The following is a 17315-nucleotide window of genomic DNA, read 5'->3' as shown; positions in this document are numbered from 1 at the left end:
ACATCTGTCGTGAGCAGCAGGTGTCGCAACTCCCTCGACGAGGGCGGCCACGAAGGCAGCAGCGGCCTTGCCGCACCCAGATATGTGTCGACAGCCTCGGCCGCCGCAGCCCCGCCCCCGCCACGTACCTGGGCTCCTCGACGCCGCTGGCTCCTGCCCGACGCCCACTAAGATCCGACGCCTCATCACGGCGCCGACGCACGCAGATCGGGCGAGGTCCGTTGTGCTGCCGCCACCAGCCACGAGGTTGGGAGAGTTGGGCGGGGATTGCGCAGGGGTCCGCTCCGCAGCCACCTTCCTTGGAGGCCGTCCGGACTTTACAGGTGGCGCCTCCGGCGGCTACACGACGAGAAGGGGGAAGAAGGGGAGTCGGTGGCACGCAAGGATCCCCCCCCCCCCCCCCCCCCCCCACGTGTCGCCAGACGCGGGAGAATTACTATTACAATCCCAGGATAAACGTCGCAGAGGCGTCCAGTAACTCAAAGGGAGAAGGAAGACGCCATGGAGAAGACGCGGAGGTTCAAATCCGAGAGGCCCTCCGCCGTCAAGGAAATGAAGCTCACTGATGTCTAAGCCTCGTACTTCATGGTAACTACCGTCTTCCTCCTGAGTCACAATTGTTCAAAGCCAAGTATTTAGTATCCCTTTCTTTTTACTCTCTGTATTACTTGTTGACAATACTCATATGTACAACTATTTGACTCCTTGCTCGCTTACTGATCGACTTGGGACACTTTAGATCATCCTAAACATGTTCATCGAAAATTTCCTCCCGAAGGACAGCAGGTAGATGACGCTGTGGGACCCGTAGGCGAAGCCATGGAAGGTGCGGGACGAGTACACCAGCGGCGTGTGCCCCCCTGCGGCATTCAACAACGGGTGGGGCGTGCTCGTCATGGAGAACAACCTGGAGAGGTGGGACGTGTGCGTCTTCGAGCTCCTGGGCCATGACTACAACATCAAGCTGCACATCTACAGGGCCGTGCCGGAGATGACCCCTGCGTCATCGCCACAAACCCAGTCACAGACGAGTGATTGTGTGCCTGAAAGTGGCAGACATGTTATATTGTCGTTGTCAAAACATAACGTTTGGAATTATGTGTTTCCGTTTGTTCGCCGTGACCTAGGGTTTTTCCCTTGCCCCGAATTCCCTTTTATATGTATATATATGTAATCCCGAAATATTTGAAAGTTCCATCCAGCCGCCGGGCCGCCGCCCCAACCCATCTAAATCTCATCGAGATCTTCTCCCGTCCTCACAACCAACGAACCTCCATCTAAATCCACATCCAGATCTTCTCCCGTCCTCTCCTTCGAATTTGAATCGATCGAACACCCCTTGGAGAGGCCTGTATTCTGATCCATCGAGATCGCGATTGGTTCACTGCTACGCGCTTGGTAAGCCCTACTACGGTATATCTGATCTATGCTAGATCAACAAAATCTTTAGCTTTTCAATCACCTTGGCGTTCTACAAATCCATGGTGTGCATCGTGATTTTGTTCTTTCCACCCCAAGAAATGGTGTTCGTTGTTCCTACATGATTTAGTTCAGCGTAGATTCAACTTGTGGGATATAATTAATTACAGGTTTTACCGGTTGACAAGATTGAATTCCTTCTTCTCTCGCCCTGGGCGTATATTCCTAATGATGCATTCGGTTTTATGCTACCTCTTCTCCAGTGATAGTCGTTGTGTTGCTAGTTAGGCCATACTTTTCTTGTCTCAAGACAAGGATGGTGCAAATTTGAATCATCCATATATGCATGCTCTTGATTTCCTGAATTTGCACAAGAATGGTCGAATTTGTAAATCTCTTCAAGAAAAATAAATGTGTTAATTTGGCAAATACTCTAAAAGGATAAAAAAAAGGGGACCACTGTTAATGGATAGATCAGACAGGGTATCAAAACCGCATTACCTAGCGACATGGATATATACAGATATACAAGTATGCCGCGACACAAAATTATGTGTGCATGTAGCCACTATATATATATATATATATGTTAATATGTATGTATGTATACTGGTGTGCACTGGTGAAGCATCGTTAGGGCAAAAGTGTGTCGTTGCCCGCCTCAGCCTTTCTAGATACACCCAGCACAACCTCACCTCGCCCTGCTCAGCAAGAGGTGGGGCGGAGGTCTAGCCGAAAAGATTAGCTTAGTAGAAGCGTGAAGTAGTGCCAAGGGCGACCCATCTCTCGTGTCGTGGCGGCGTGGCCACAGCCATGCCCAGGCAGCGGCGAGCGACTTTTTTATTCTCCTGTGAGGTCAGCCACCATGTATTTCCTTTGTAGCTCCGCCACTGCTTGGGTGTCCAACATTCAAATATAAATATGGGATACATTTTGTTCTTTTTCCATCCCTCAAGAGCTTATATAGTAATTATATTTATGTTGATTGTTAGTTTTATAACAAAGGAGTCTGTAGGAGTGTTCTTGAAAATAAGTAATGCAGTTGGGAATATCCAATGCAAACAAACTTGTGTTTTATGTAGATTCAGCTCTTGAGTAAAACTTGAGTATATATATACATCATTGTTACCTTCGCCAAAAGTGTTATACTAATATATGCATATATTTCTCCTATTGTATTGCAGAGACAGAAGTGTGTGGCATATGTAAAGGTCCAATCATGGTACACCATCAAAAGCAATATAGCACTATGGGTATGATAGATGATAAGCAGAATGTGAAAGTGAAAGAAGAGGGTGGTGAAAATACGAATGCGAAAGAGAAAAAGAAACAAAGCAAAGAAGAAGGTGATAAGAAAAAGGAGGTGAAGAAGATGACTAAGTATAAGGAGAAGAAAGAGAGAACGAGGGGTAATGACAAGGATAATGAGAAGGAGAAGGAGGATCAGAGGAAAAGGAAAGAAAATGAGAAGAAGATGAGGGCACATAAGGAAAGAGAGAAGAAGGAGAATGATAAAGAGGAGGAGTTGAAGGAGCAGAATGACACAAAAAATTGCCCACAGTTCTTTAGGTTCCTAATGACCAGTTCATCTATGGAACAAGAGGTAAGTTTTCTTGATTCATAACAGAAATTAAGGAGACTAACCCATTTTTGGTCCTCCATTTTTATGTATCGTATTTTCATGATTGTTGTGAAGGTTCTCTTTCCGTTTGCTGTCCACTTTAGGAATGGTGCTTACTAATTTGACAAAGTTAAAATGGTACATATTTCATCAGAATTTTTGTTCGATTAGTCATTGATATTTTTCAAATATGGACTATACTATGTGGTCTGACTTTGAAAAGGAATAAAAGAGAGATAACATATCCGCAACATATATGAGTATGTCATCCAATATATAAACTAGTTCATCAAAGTTGATTTTATTCGTATTTATAGTTTTGTAGATTGTAAAGAAAAGAGACACATGTAAATTTTTCCCCAAAATATAATGCCAAGTGAGAGTGACCGAGACAATATATGCTTGTTTGGATAGGGGCTTGGACCCAAGCCTTGAATTCGTTTAGACTGATTATTTACACCATTAACTATTACCAAACTCTTGAAATCAATCTCCAACACTACTATCAAACATGTCACTACTAAAGGGGCAGAACTGATCGCTTTTGATGGGTGCCAGGATCAGCACTAATCTGTTGTCTGTGGAGACTCATCCATCACTCGTGGGATAGAGCCCATCAGTGGAGTGCCTATGTTTTAAATAGCGGGCTATGGCATTTAGCGGCGACCCTTAAAAACAGCTATAGCGGGCTATAGGGGAGCTATAGCGGCAAATTGTACGTGAAATCATTTAGCGGCAACACCCTCAAACAGCTATAGCGGAGCTATAGCGGGGCTATAGCCGGCTATTTAAAACTATGTAAGACACGGACAGTCGCTCGTCACTGACCATGTCAGCACTCTGACGTATATATGACCGTCCTTATGTGGTGACAAGTTAAATGCTATGTATTCATAGCATGCAGCACATATCATTTTTCACTATAACAAACATTTCATATATTCAGAACATTTGCTTGAAAGATTCTGAAAAACTGCATCATCACATAGACAGAAACTCATTACACATTCATCTGAACATAAAATCCGTCGGCCATTTGTAAGACATAGCACACAACCTTTTTATATTATTTTTTAGTTTTGGGTTGTGCTTGACATACTTAGTCATTGATTTATATGATAACATATGTTGCAGACAATTCCCGAAGACTGCCACAAATACTTGGAAGAGTGTACAGGAACAGTTTCACTGAGAGGTCCAAGCGGAAATTTATGGCCCGTAGAGCTGGCTAAAATCTCCGGGGAGCTATGCTTTGCACGTGGATGGAAGGAGTTCCTCTGCGACCATCGCATCGTGTATGGCTACCTGCTGGTTTTCCGTTACGATGGGAACTCACAGTTCTCAGTCACGGTATTCTTGCCATCATCCTGCGAGGCACCGTATGCGTTTCTAGCCCAGCCGCAGCGCATGGGCGCCACCGCTGTGGCAGCAAAGGATGAGAATGGGCACACGGGCACCAATGCAGATGGTACTGCCCCGCAAGAAGAAGACTCTCACATTGGCACAGGTGCAGATGGTACTCCACAAAATGAAGGAGAAGAAGAAGATGCTTCAGAAGAATATGAAGGGAGCGACAACATGAGTGTCGATGCTGACGGCGCTGGTCCACAAAAGGAAGAAGAAGATGCATTATCAGAGAATCCGGATAATGAGGAAGAAAGTGAATGGCGCAGCGCACCATCGCAGCAACAGAAGGAGGATCAAGACAAGATCGACAATGGTTTTGTGGTCGGGAAGAGGACTAGGTTCAGGAAGGTTGATGATATCATGACAGAAGTGGTCCGATCCAAGAAGTCCAAGGCTAAGGAAGGGAAAAGACATGAAGCTCAATCTAGTGATTCGAAGTCTGAAGGAGAAGCATTAGGTGACAGTTTAGAAAGTAATTAAGAAGAACCCTCCCACACTGATCGATTGATTTCAAAATTATTAGTACCACTTCTACTTTTTACATATATGTTGGTTTGAAATGGTTTAATGTTGTCAAATGATTCTTATGATGGTTTTATCGAGCTAATTGTGACTGTGTGCACATCAATTAAAAGCAGAATCGGGGCTTCGTCCACCCAGGAAGTCCAAGGCTACTGAGGAGAAAAGGCCTGAAGCTCCATCAGGTGATAGTTTGGCAGGTAACCAAGAATAACCCTCCGATGGATGATTGATTTCAAAATAATTGATAGTACTACTTTTTACATACATATTGGTGTCAGATGGCTTGGTGTTGTAAAATGATTTATGTGCTCTTGTTATCGAGCTAACATGTACATGTGTGCACATCGATGTAAGCAGAATTGGTCCATTGTTCACCCAAGAAGTCCAAGGCTGAGGGGAAAAGGTCTACTGCTTTAGCTTCTAAAGGAGCAGCATCAAGTGACAGATTGAAAGGTAATTAAGAGGAAGCCTCTGATCGAGAATCGGTTTCAAAATAAGTAGAATTTTTCTTGCAGGTAAAAAAGTATTACTTGTTTCACACACATGTATTAGTTTGGGATGGCTTAAATGTGTGTCAGTTTTCATTCTGCTATCTAGATAGCAATGGTCTTGTACTGTAAAATGATTCCTATATAAGCATTAGGTGACAGTTTAGCAAGTATTAAGAAGAACCCTTCCACACTGATCGATTGATTTCAAAACTATTATTACCATTACTTTTTACACGTATATTGGTTTGAAACGATTTAATGTTGTAAAATGATTCTTATGCTCTTTTTATGGAGCTAACCTGTGTCTCTGTGCACATCAATCCAATTATAAGCAGAATCAAAGCGTTGTCCACCCAGGAAGCCCAAGGCTGCGAAGGGGAAAAGGCCTCAAGGTCCATGTGGCCATTCGGAGTCTGAGGGAGCAGAATCAGGTGACAGTTTGGCAGGTAACTAGAATAACCCAATCAATGATTGATTTCAAAATAACTGGTACTATTTTTTACGTATATATTGCTATGAGATGGCTTGGTGTTGTAAAATGATTTCTGTGCTCTTATTATCGTGCTAAAATGTACATGTGTGCATATTGATGTAAGCAGAATTGGTCCGTCGTCCACCCAAGAAGTCCAGGGCTGAGGGGAAAGGGTCTGCTGCTTCATCAGCTTCTAAAGGAATGACGTCAAGTCACAGTTTGGCAGGTAATTAACTTGAAGCCTCCGATCGAGTATTGGTTTGAGATGGCTTAAATGCTGTGTCAGTTTTGACTCTGCTATTTAGATAGCAATGGTCTTCTCCGCTGAAAAAAGATAGCAATGGTCAATTGGTCATGTCATCGAGCTAACTTGCGCACATATAGTTCATACAGGTGTACTTGCGCCAGAATCCGTATGCAAGGACTTAACCAAATTACACAAATCTTTTGGTAAAAAATATAGTATGAAAGCTCAGTTCCCGATGTTCAATAACAGCAATAGTGAAAACCAACCTGGTAGAGGTAAATCTTCTTCCTTCCTACGCTGATTACAACAAAATTTGAACTGAACTATCTTAGTAATTTGCATCTTCTTTTATACTTAGTTATCGTCAAGGTTCAGAGAAGGCCGGAATTAAAGTCGCAGAGACGTCAAGTAACCCAAAGGGACAAGGAATATGCTATGGACAGGGCACAGAGGTTCCAATCCAAGAGGCCCTTCGTGATCAAGGAAATAAAGCACACCGATGTCTATGTGTCGTACTTCATGGTAATTGATCGAATTCTTCTCTGGATGGATACACATATTCTAAAACTGCATTGCTCGCTTACTGATCGACCTGGGACACTGCAGATCATTCCAGAAATGTTCGTTGAAAATTTCCTCCCGAAGGAAAGCAGGAAGATGACGCTGTGGGACCCACAGGCGAAGCCGTGGAAGGTGTGGTACGAGTACACCGGCGGGGAGTGTCCCCGTGCGGCGTTCAGCGCCGGGTGGGGCGCGCTCGCCATGGAGAACTACCTGGAGAACAGGGACTTGTGTGTGTTCGAGCTCCTGGATGATGACTACAACATCAAGCTGCACGTCTATAGGGCCGTGCTGGATATCACCCCCTTCGCCCTGGCCCCAAAACATCATCAACAGGGTTGTGCATAGCCCTTTGTTTTTGTTCTAGTATATCGTTGATGATGGAGGTGTGTGTTGGTGACTATTTTGTTGAATTATTATCAGATCATATTACTTGGTGAATCATGTTTTTGGCTGTTTTATTGAATATTGGCATTCATTGCTTTTCTTGTCGTAGCAAATATCAATATATATGTGATTTCTTTACAGAGAAAGCCATTAGATAGCTCTTTTTTACTGCATTGTTGATCAAAAATGGTACAAGAAAGTTCGGCAGTTCGGTCCAATTAAGGCACATTTCTTCTTGCGTCACTCGCTTAAGTACGGGATGCCAGATCTCTTAAAACTTTTTTTGAGGAAAGCTGTCATGGGCTCATGGCCGATTTTATTGATCGGGATTCAAAGATATATCATTTTCTAAGGCAGCCAAAATCAGGAGGATCGTCAAGCCATTGATGGTTACCCTCGGTAAACTTTGCCAGATTATGAGTAGCCCTATTGGCCTCCCTAGGGGAATGTGAAAAAACTACAGGAGAGAAATTGTGACAAAGAAAAGTACACTCTTCATATATAGCAGCCGCCACACCTAGAGAGTTTCCGCCATTGTGCATGAAACTTCCATGCAATCACTTTCAACTAATAGTCTATTGCACCCTACGTTCCCAGCAAGAATCAAACCGTCTCGAAGGGCGGTAGCTTCAACAGTAGGGGCATCCAGTGGCGGACCTCGAGTTTGACGACAGGGGGTGCTAACCTTATCACTTACAATAAAAGTACCATGTATAACCATAAAAAATTATCAGTTTAGCATTTTAACCCTATAATACACATAGAATTAGACTAATTACTACTAGGTAAAAAAAGTTTAGCATTTTGGAGGGGATGCATGGCACCCCCACTAGATGAGCCACTGGGGGCATCATCAACAAATGGGAGGTTCCAGCTTCCTCCTATGACAGGAACAACATGACGATCCCGGACGAATGTGCATGTCCATCCCGAGCCAGTGTCCTCGTTGAAGGTAGCGTCAACATTCAGATTTACAAAATCTTCAGGTGGTTTAATCCATCCTTGTCTAACAATCTGAGCACTACTCAATTTGTTAACTCTTGCAAAAAAAAAATTTTGAGACCAACTCTTGCAAAATTTAATGCCAGCACAGAGATAGACTGGGCCGATTTAACCGGCGCTTGCAAGCTGTCACCATGAGTACATTTCCTTCGCTCCCACCAAGCATACCAGGCAACAACAACGACTAGATCACACCTTCAAACACCTACCAGATACGGTGCAGCATTCTCATCCATTAGCAGTCGCTCGAGAGGCCCACTTCCATCAGCCACTTCAAAGCAAGTGTCTTCAATAATTTGCATCATTCCAAGGCATGACCATATACATTTGAAGAAGACATGATTCATACTTTCACAGTCCACTGAACATATAGGGCATTGGCTAAAATTCTGCATATGCCGATTTGCAAGGCCAACATAGGAAGGAATCGCCCCATATAAAGCACGCCAACAATGTATCTTCACCTTAACAGGTGTTTTGAAGGCCCACAAAGCTCTCCAGATAGGGTTGGTCGACGAAGAATTATTAGGCCTTGTCATCCGTAGTTTTCGACCATGCTGATTATCGCATTCAATATAATAAGCAGACTTGACCGTAAAAATTCGATTCTTATTATAGTGCCATGACACAAAATCCTCCATCATCACAATGGCCAGCGGGATTTCAGAATTCTTTCCACGTCAACGGCCCAAAATAGTTCTCTACCCAATGCTTCATCCTATACACGGTTTTCATCATCAATTAGTTCAGCAACCTTTGTAATTACTATATTTCCTCTCCTTGTCATTAATTACCTTCCTAGTTGGCCTGCTAGGAATCCAACAATCATTCCAAATATCAATTTTATTACCATCTCACACCCTCCAAATATGTCATCTTTTAAAAGTTCGAATTCCTGCCCAAATGCTTTGCCAAGTGTATAGGAGCTTCCCTTTTTCAGTTCACAATTTAATAGAACACCTGAGGGAAAATACTTAGCACGAAGAACTTGGGCGCATAAAGAATTTGGCGCACAAAGCAACCTCCAACATTGTTTTTACAAGATAGCAAGATTGAAACTCTCCAAATCCTTGAAACTCATACCTCCTTGTTTCTTTGGGATACACATTTTCCACCATGCAAACCAGTGCATATGCTTCTGTTGGTCAACATATCCCCACTAGAATTGGGACATTGCAGAGATTATCCCTTTACAAATACGTTGGAAAACCTGCAAACTGACATGACATATGTTGGTATAGCTTGAATGATGGATTTCAATAATGTTTCCTTTTCGCCAAAAGATAGCATTTTTTCCTTCCAACTGTAGAGAAGTATGCAAACTCTATCAATAAGATACTGAAATTGTTTGAAAGGGGGTATTATTTTCTTAGTTCTCTATCAACTTGACAACTTGTAGGCTTTGATTAAACAGTCCACTTGTGAGCCGTCAGACCCCGTTTTGTCCCTTCTACTGAAAACAAGGGTTTGGCTGATTTTCTGAAACAAAATATACACTTATTTGTTACTATTAATTTGAACTGGATCACGCCAACAATTTTGAAACGGAGGAAGTACTATTTTATTCTAGCTGAGACATCAATAATAACAACGTTCCCGGTATGGGCCCCTCATAGAAGAGATTAAGGAGCTTCTTCACTCTCGGGATGAATTTCGTTTGTGTTGGGCTAGGCATTGCGCAAATCGCGCAGCATATAATCTAGCTAGGGATGGTTGCCTTAATAAGTTGTGCAAGATCTGGTTTTCAATTCCCCCCTCTTGTATTCATGACATTGTTGTGGGTGAAGCCGCTTAGTTAATAAGTTGGCAGCGATGTTCCCCTAAAAAAACGCCGGGTGACAAGAAACTCACTTTCCCTGGTCGTCCTAGATACCTTTTGTGTGCCACAAAATAATACTTGAATCTTTGCCAAGAAGTGAAGAAACCAGGCACATCAAAACTATAATTTCTTCAAATTACATTATCTGTGTTACTAGTGGAGAAAACTGTTGACAAATCTTCATATAGTGCCAACGCTGATTTTTTAATTACCTGAAAGATTCTTGAAATGTATTTCCTAGTCACTCTTGACTTCTCTTTCGAAGTGAATCACTCTTGATTTCTACTGCGGGACTATATATCATTATCTCTTTCCTTAGGTCCATGAATTACCCCACTAATATGTATAAAAAATTTGCCCGCTTATTTTATCCCGGTCGTAGAACTTAGAATGACACAATCCCTTGTCAAAATGCATCCTTCTAGACACCTCTAATTTGAACATACCAAAGATTGAAAATGGTGTCCTGGACAAAAATTGTAGGATGCTCCAAATTTATCTTTCAGTATGAACTATGACTAAGGAGAAGCATTAACATTGACACCCACAAACTCTGTGAGGTATGCACATCAATCCTTTAGACACAGTTCATCAATCTGTCATTACACATCCCGTGTTTGATTCATGCTGCACGAGACGAGGTCATGGTACCTGTTTGATACATCTTTGTCATTTCTAGTTCTCATATTTGAATATCGTAATCTACTGCTATAGAGACACAGCCTGTGAGTTTCTCGTTTATGAGAAGTAAGTGACAACTTACCCCCTGATGTACCTTTCCGTCTAGCTAGGCCTTGCAAACTAACCTAAATAATTTCATCTGCCAAGTACAGCCTCATTTCTTGCACGTAGATAGACTCCGGACTAAATAAATTTCCACAGGAGGAGCCCCCACCAGGAAAATCAAGATCGTCTACAACACATCCTTCCCCCACTCAACGCCACCACAGCGAGCCGACGGGCAAAGTCCACACGATGTCAACGACAGGCAGGGAGTTCCTACTTGTGGATGGTGTCCTGATGCATTCATGTATGTAGTCCATATGAAAATATGTTGGAAAATTAGGCAAATTCATGGTTAGTTCTATTAAATAATTTATGACTAGAATGGTAATTAGCATGCGAAGCTCTAGCATACTGGATTGTCGAAACAACAACATCGCTCATGCAACAACTATCATAATTAAAGACAAGATCAGATCACGGTACACGTACTAATTGTCCGTAGATGAAGTTGCCATGACTGTTGCAGGAGCGACGATGTTGTTGACGTCGATGTTGGTGGTGACAACTTGTCCCGTGTTCACGAACTTCCGCAATCGCGTGGAGCGCTTCCCGAAAACCTTATTCACCATCTTCCGGTGTAGGATCAAAAGGGTGAGAGATTTCGAAGACCTGCTCTCCCATTGCCGGCGATCGGGGTGGAGTAGACTACGGTGATGGCGCAAGTAGAGAGAGGAGGCAAAACCCTAACTCGATTTTGGTGTGTCTTTGGGCATGGCCGGTAGCAGTATATATAATATATAGGACCAGAGGCAGTATCGTGCGGTGATCACGATCACAAACCTACTTTGGATTCTACGTTGTATACTTACCAAACAAGAAATAATTAACTTGTCACCAATACATCGAAAAATAAAACTGTAAAAGAAAGTTGCACCTATGCAAGGCAATGGACCGGTTTTCGGCAGACCATTCACGCATAGGTCGCATGTGTGCGCCGCCCCTGTCCGGCTAGGCAAGTGAGGGCGCTTGTGGTCTTCTATTTCTCTCCTCAACACGCCACATAAAGTGGCCAAGAGAACCCACTATATATAGAGGTCTCACACCTCCTCAACTTCCGGGACGAGATTAAACATTAGAGTCACCACTTGTTATTTTACACATGGACCACTTTGAGATTTTAAAAATTGTTAATGGGCCATGCCCATTCAATTCCAATATATTACTAGCATTGACTTGTAAAATAATGACCCGGAAGATTATCCCACAAGTACATGCTTCCTAGGCACTTTTAACTGCAGGACTAAAACTATTAGATCATGATAAGTGGCATACGTGTGGCATGGACACATGATAATTTCGAACGTTTTTTATGCTAAGTTTAGTAATGCGAGGATGGCAACTTTAGTTGTGAAGCATGCCAATTTCCTTTTCGGATTCAGTCTTTTTTTGTTGTTTTCCTTTTCAAATTGCAACTTTAACTGTAAAAATGTTAGGTCCAGATTATTTCATACCATACGTGTGGAACTTATCATTTGGGAAACTATTTTCACGCTTTCCGAGATTCAAGTTTGATCGTAAATTTAACCAACGAGACGGACTGTGGCGGGAACAAGAATTATACCACGGAATTATAGTATATTTTTTGTTCCCGACGCAGTCGGTCTCGTTGGTTAAATTTACGGTCAAACTTGGATCTCGAAAAACACGGGCGCACTATATTGTGAAATGGAGGGAGTAGCATCATGACAAATCCTTTCAGTCCATCTCATCCCTGTCGCAACACTCACAAACCCTGACTAAATACGTCCTAGTAGCTTCTTAATGACAAAATGCAAACACTACCAAAGCTCGAAAAGGACGGGCGGTGACGGGTCAGGAATCGCCGGTACACTCCAGACCATCTTTCAGTAGGAGCTACGGCTAAGGAGGAGCATCAACATCGGCGACCAACCACCCAATCTCCTCTCTGAGGTGGTACGCACATCAGCCTTTCAGACACATTTCACCAATCGGTCATTATTTACACGCCCGACGTCTCATTCCGCACGAGACCATCACGGCATCCGGTTGATAGTACATCTCTGTCACCCATTTCTCGTCCCGATGTTTGCTTCTAAGCTCATCCTTGACGTACTGTGTGTGTTCTCGTCCTAGGAAGGGCGTCCGTGGGCGGCAGCAAGCAGCCAGCAGGGTGCGATCGATATGGCGTCCAACTACAAGATGAAAGGGTTCTTCAAGGGCTTCAAGATCATCTCCCAGATCTTCGGTGAGCGCGTGTAACTAACTAGGACTAGCTAGTGTGTGGGTTTCTGAATTTGGTCGTGCAGAACAGGGACAGACAGGCGTGATCTGAATTTGTTCTTGCAGCGGCCAAGGAGCAGGAGATGGTGATCGGCCGGCCGACGGACGTGAAGCACGTCGCGCACATCGGCTGGAGCAGCTCCACGCCGGGGACGCTCACGGGGAATGCTTCTCCAAGCTGGGTAACCATTTCAGTGCGACCGTACACGCAAATTCTGGTTCCATCTGCCTGCCTGATCACCTTTACTTCCCAGATGAATGTCATCGAGGGGTCGTCTGACTTCTCGTCCTTGGGCTACTTCGCGCCGTCCGCAGGGACGTCCTGGACTTCTCAAGGTATGTTCAAACGTGCAACGCCGCTGTTTTCGTATGGAGTGAGAGCAGTTTTGTGTCTCTTGTCTCGGCATAATTCTCTATTTGGTCTGGCGGCTTCTTGTGATTGTGCCTTGTTTTGGGAAGATTATGATTCATCGTCTGAGACTTTGAGTGTACATGTGCAAACATGGCAACCTGCACTATTTTATGCTGGGCACGAGGCCACGTTCAACAAATTTTATTGGCTTGATCTTGATCTGGTATCCCGAAGCTGCGCCCGGAACACATGTTAGTAAACAATTCGCATGCTAGTGAGCCCTCAACCACCACCCAGTCCACAAGCGTGTTTTGCAGACATTTTGATAAAACTAGCATTTTATTGAAAATTATTAGTACCGATAAAACCAAAGTTACCTTTATCCCTTTTTAAAACTTGAAGGCAAGAGTTTCCCGGTTAATGTGGAAAACCAGGCTAAAACTATAACAACAACCATCCACACCGACCGTCATAGAACATGACAACCCATGGGGAACCACCAGCTTGGCTTACAACAGAAACCTCACTCAACCTTCTAGGTGCATGCAAGTGTCACCTTCATCGCTCCTCCACAAACTAGTGGTTCCAACTTCGTTTCAAATGGCCATCGACCATATGTGTGATAGTCCACTTAAGCGCTACCTTTGTCTTCACATTCCAGAATTAAGGGATCACACAAATCATGTTCAAACTATAAAATTGTAGAATTGTTTGGTCAATCTACCGATAAGTTACGTATTTGACAACAACATGCTAGGATACATGTACAACTACCTACAAATGGCAAACATTGTCTGCATTACACGGTTTTCGCATTTTTAGGACATGTTTGGAGCTTCTTCAGTGATCAGACGTATACATTAGGAAAGGGTGTATTTTTGGTCTCTCAGCTACTAGCGAAATCAAATTTTGACCCCTAACTCTATTACTAGAAATCCTTGGTCACAAAAGTGTCAAACACATCTAGGTTCGGTCCTTTGCCCAATCAAAAGGGTTTCAACAATGCCTAGCAGTGGCACATGATAGCTCAGTCAATACAATTTTTTTTAACAAAAATAAGAAAAGTAGGAACGACGGATGGAGGGCATTAAATTAAAGATTTTACTTTTTAGTTCAAAACTCAACAAATTTAGATAAAAACAAGAATACATATTTTTTAAATAGAAATTTAGAAGAAAAATATGGATTTTCTTCAGGAAAGTAGATTTTGTTAAGATTTACAAAAATAATAAATACTTTTTTATAGGAAAACTAGTTTCAACTTTAGAAGCAAAAATCAGGAATATTACCAAAAAAAAGGCCTTAAAATATGTGGAGCCTAAAACACAAAGAAGCGAATTTTTAAAAAAAAAACTTTTGAATCTTATTTATCCATGGGTTTCCAAAATCTTTTCCATTGTAATAGACTTTATAAACCCTTACAATCTTTAGTTACTTAATCGAAATGCTTTCGTTTTTCCTTACTTTTGCTATATTTTATTTTCCTATTATTTATGATTGATTTTCCAACCCTCGATGCTAACTAGGTCGCCACTAGTGGCGATTCTACTAGGGGGGCTTCGATAGGCTTAAGCCCGCCCTCCGAAAATCCTATTTTAACTAAATATACCACTTGAAAATTATATTGAGGTGTTTTACATGCACCAATTGCAATGCACTTGTTAATTAGATTAAAAACTTATGTTTTGAGCCTGCCCTCCATTGTCATGCTAGATTTGCCACTGGTTAGCACATGTATGAAACCACCGCATCATCAAAGACGCTTTTGGTGAAGTAAGGGACTAGATCTAGACGTTTTGACACTTGAGGGGCCAAAAATTCATGCTTTTAAAATGGAACTAAAATTATTATTATGTAGAAATTGGAAAAAATGGATTTTTTTAGTTGTTTTCTTGTCACTGATGAGCGTATAAAACAACTATATGTGACTCTTGGGCAGACTTCGAGCAGCAGCACCAACTCCCACGGGACATGTTGCCTCTCAAGATAGCTTCAGAGATCACCGGGGAAGACGTAGCGGCAGCTCCACGCCCTGATGTTCCACGCCCGCCACCGAGAAAGACAAGGCGAAAGAAGAAAACAACGGTTGGCTCTCTAGTAGATTCGTCAATGCCAAATGATTCATCTACATCAGTCTCGAAGGCAGCAACAGCCGTTACCGATACCATTGACACCAGTGGCGTGATGCAGTGACAGGCAAGGCTGCAAAGTGTGTTTGTAAGTGTGGGTGTGCGGTTCTAAAAAACTGAGAATTGTAAATGTATTGATTTCATAGGTAGCTGAATACAATGGATTGTTCTAAAAGCGTGCATTTCTTTTTTTCTCTTATGATTAATTCATCTTCATTTGTTACTTTCTTCTCATTCGCGGTTTGTGATGCCCATGTTCTTGCAACAAGATGACAGTTCGACTCTACTGATTAACTAAATGATGAAGTACAATCAAACAAGTTGGGATAGCAATGAATATCAAAATATCCTAATAAGATCTAAAGTTTCAACAGGGTCTTTTGATGTCTCCATTTCTAGTTGGATCTGCTTGCATCTCAATATTTCTCGAACCTTCTGATGAAACCCCATAATGAACCAACAAAAATAGGTCAGAAGTTAAAACACGATGACCTAGGACACAATTTTTACAAGGATATGTAATTTTATATCTTTCACCGAAAACTATACAAGAAAAGAGAGAACCAATGATCAAAGCAAACTCGGCATCATAGTTGTCGCTACCGTCACCATGAAGCTTAGGCCTCAATCTGCGTTGTCGGAAAGCCGTTAACCCACCTGGCCGAAATATAATAGTCTCCTCTCCACGGCAGCCATAACATGACGAGATAGAGTTGTGAGACTCTAATTTCTTATTATGTATCTCTACCGCCAAGGCATAGCCGCTATCCCACACAAGACATATATACCTCATAGAGATCCACACTTACCCGTGTTCTCCTAGTGTTGATAAATAGATCACCAAAGACTAGTATGGCAAAAATCGCGTCCCTTGCCCTGCTCCAACCAGGTTTGTTTTTTGCCTCACTTTCTCTCTATGGAAGCTTTAAAAAAACACAACAGACGCATTGTAGGCAATCAACATCTGAAATCCTGGCAATCATCAAGAACAAAGCTACTCTTGGGGTGACAATGGTTAGTGTTGATCTCGGAGGAGGAGATGATGTTGTACCTTATTTTCTCTCCTAGTAGTGTGGCTTTTCTAAACATCCTTGTATAGCTACATTTATAACTATGTTCCTTTCCTGTGTTTTGTGTAATTTGTGGATTGATTTCTTCTCAATTTTTCTTTGGCAAAATGAATGGCTCGATGAAGTTATTTCGTTTTTTTAAATGGTGAAGTTATTTTGTAACCTTTCTTTGCACTGCGAGGAAATAAAGATCCAGTCTAGCCCGGCTCGTTTGAGTGACCCTCATATTAGGTTTTTTTTTGAGGGGCCCCTAGAGGGAGCGACTATGTCTCGCTGTAAGCGAGACATAATCAGCTCAAGCAGAAGGCGGCGGCCTAAATGAGCCGGCCCAGCTCGCGTGAGGCCACTGCCTCTTTTTTGTTTGTTTGACCTTTTGTTTATTTTTTTCATTTTTTACTTTTGTTTAGTGTTCCAAAAATTCTAAACATATATATTACAAAATGTACTTTTCGTGATGTTTTGAAAAATGTTAATCATGCACTGAAAAATGTTAAATGTGTATAGAAAAAAATTATAGCGTACATACAAAAAGTGTATACAAAAAATATACAATGTGTGTTAAAAAAGTTGATCATGTATTTAAAATATGTTAATCAAGCATTTGAAAATAATGCTAAACAAGTATTTGGAAAAATGTTGACTATATATAAAAAATGTTGACCATGTATTAAAAAAATATGATTTTTTATCATGTATGTGAAAAAATTAATCAAGTTTTTTAAATAATGTTGAACAAGTATTTAAAAAATTTAATCAAGCATTCGGAAAATGTGTAGAAAAAAGGTTGAT

At 42.1% G+C, this 17315-nt stretch overlaps 1 protein-coding gene and 1 pseudogene across 2 annotated transcripts; both read left to right on the top strand.

The window, feature by feature from the left end:
* Window positions 1–465: 465 nt before the first annotated feature.
* Window positions 466–7088, top strand: LOC125534164 (annotated as a pseudogene).
* A 5615-nt stretch (window positions 7089–12703) lies between these two features.
* On the top strand, window positions 12704–15679 carry LOC125539797 (CRIB domain-containing protein RIC10-like). Of its 2 annotated transcripts, none has more exons than XM_048703316.1 (5): window positions 12704–12747; window positions 12829–12940; window positions 13042–13157; window positions 13230–13311; window positions 15267–15679. In XM_048703316.1, exons 2-5 carry the CDS (start codon window positions 12877–12879, stop codon window positions 15518–15520), a joined length of 516 nt encoding a protein of 171 aa, XP_048559273.1. In that variant the 5' UTR covers window positions 12704–12747; window positions 12829–12876; the 3' UTR covers window positions 15521–15679. The 2 variants fall into 2 exon arrangements, with proteins under 2 accessions (XP_048559273.1, XP_048559272.1); XM_048703315.1 differs by having other exon boundaries at window positions 12722–12740.
* Window positions 15680–17315: the final 1636 nt, after the last annotated feature.

The sequence above is a fragment of the Triticum urartu genome, chromosome 2, assembly GCF_003073215.2.
Source record: "Triticum urartu cultivar G1812 chromosome 2, Tu2.1, whole genome shotgun sequence".
Taxonomy (NCBI): Eukaryota; Viridiplantae; Streptophyta; class Magnoliopsida; order Poales; family Poaceae; genus Triticum; species Triticum urartu.
The sequence above is the reverse complement of the archived record's forward strand: the minus strand, read 5'-3'. Positions and strand labels throughout refer to the sequence as shown.

Coding starts and splice junctions, on each gene's coding strand:
- LOC125539797 (XM_048703316.1), top strand. CDS start 12,877: ATGGCGTCCAACTACAAGATGAAAGGGTTCTTCAAGGGCTTCAAGATC. Junction 13,158..13,229: donor GGAATGCTTCTCCAAGCTGG/GTAACCATTTCA, acceptor TTTACTTCCCAG/ATGAATGTCATCGAGGGGTC. Junction 13,312..15,266: donor GACGTCCTGGACTTCTCAAG/GTATGTTCAAAC, acceptor ACTCTTGGGCAG/ACTTCGAGCAGCAGCACCAA.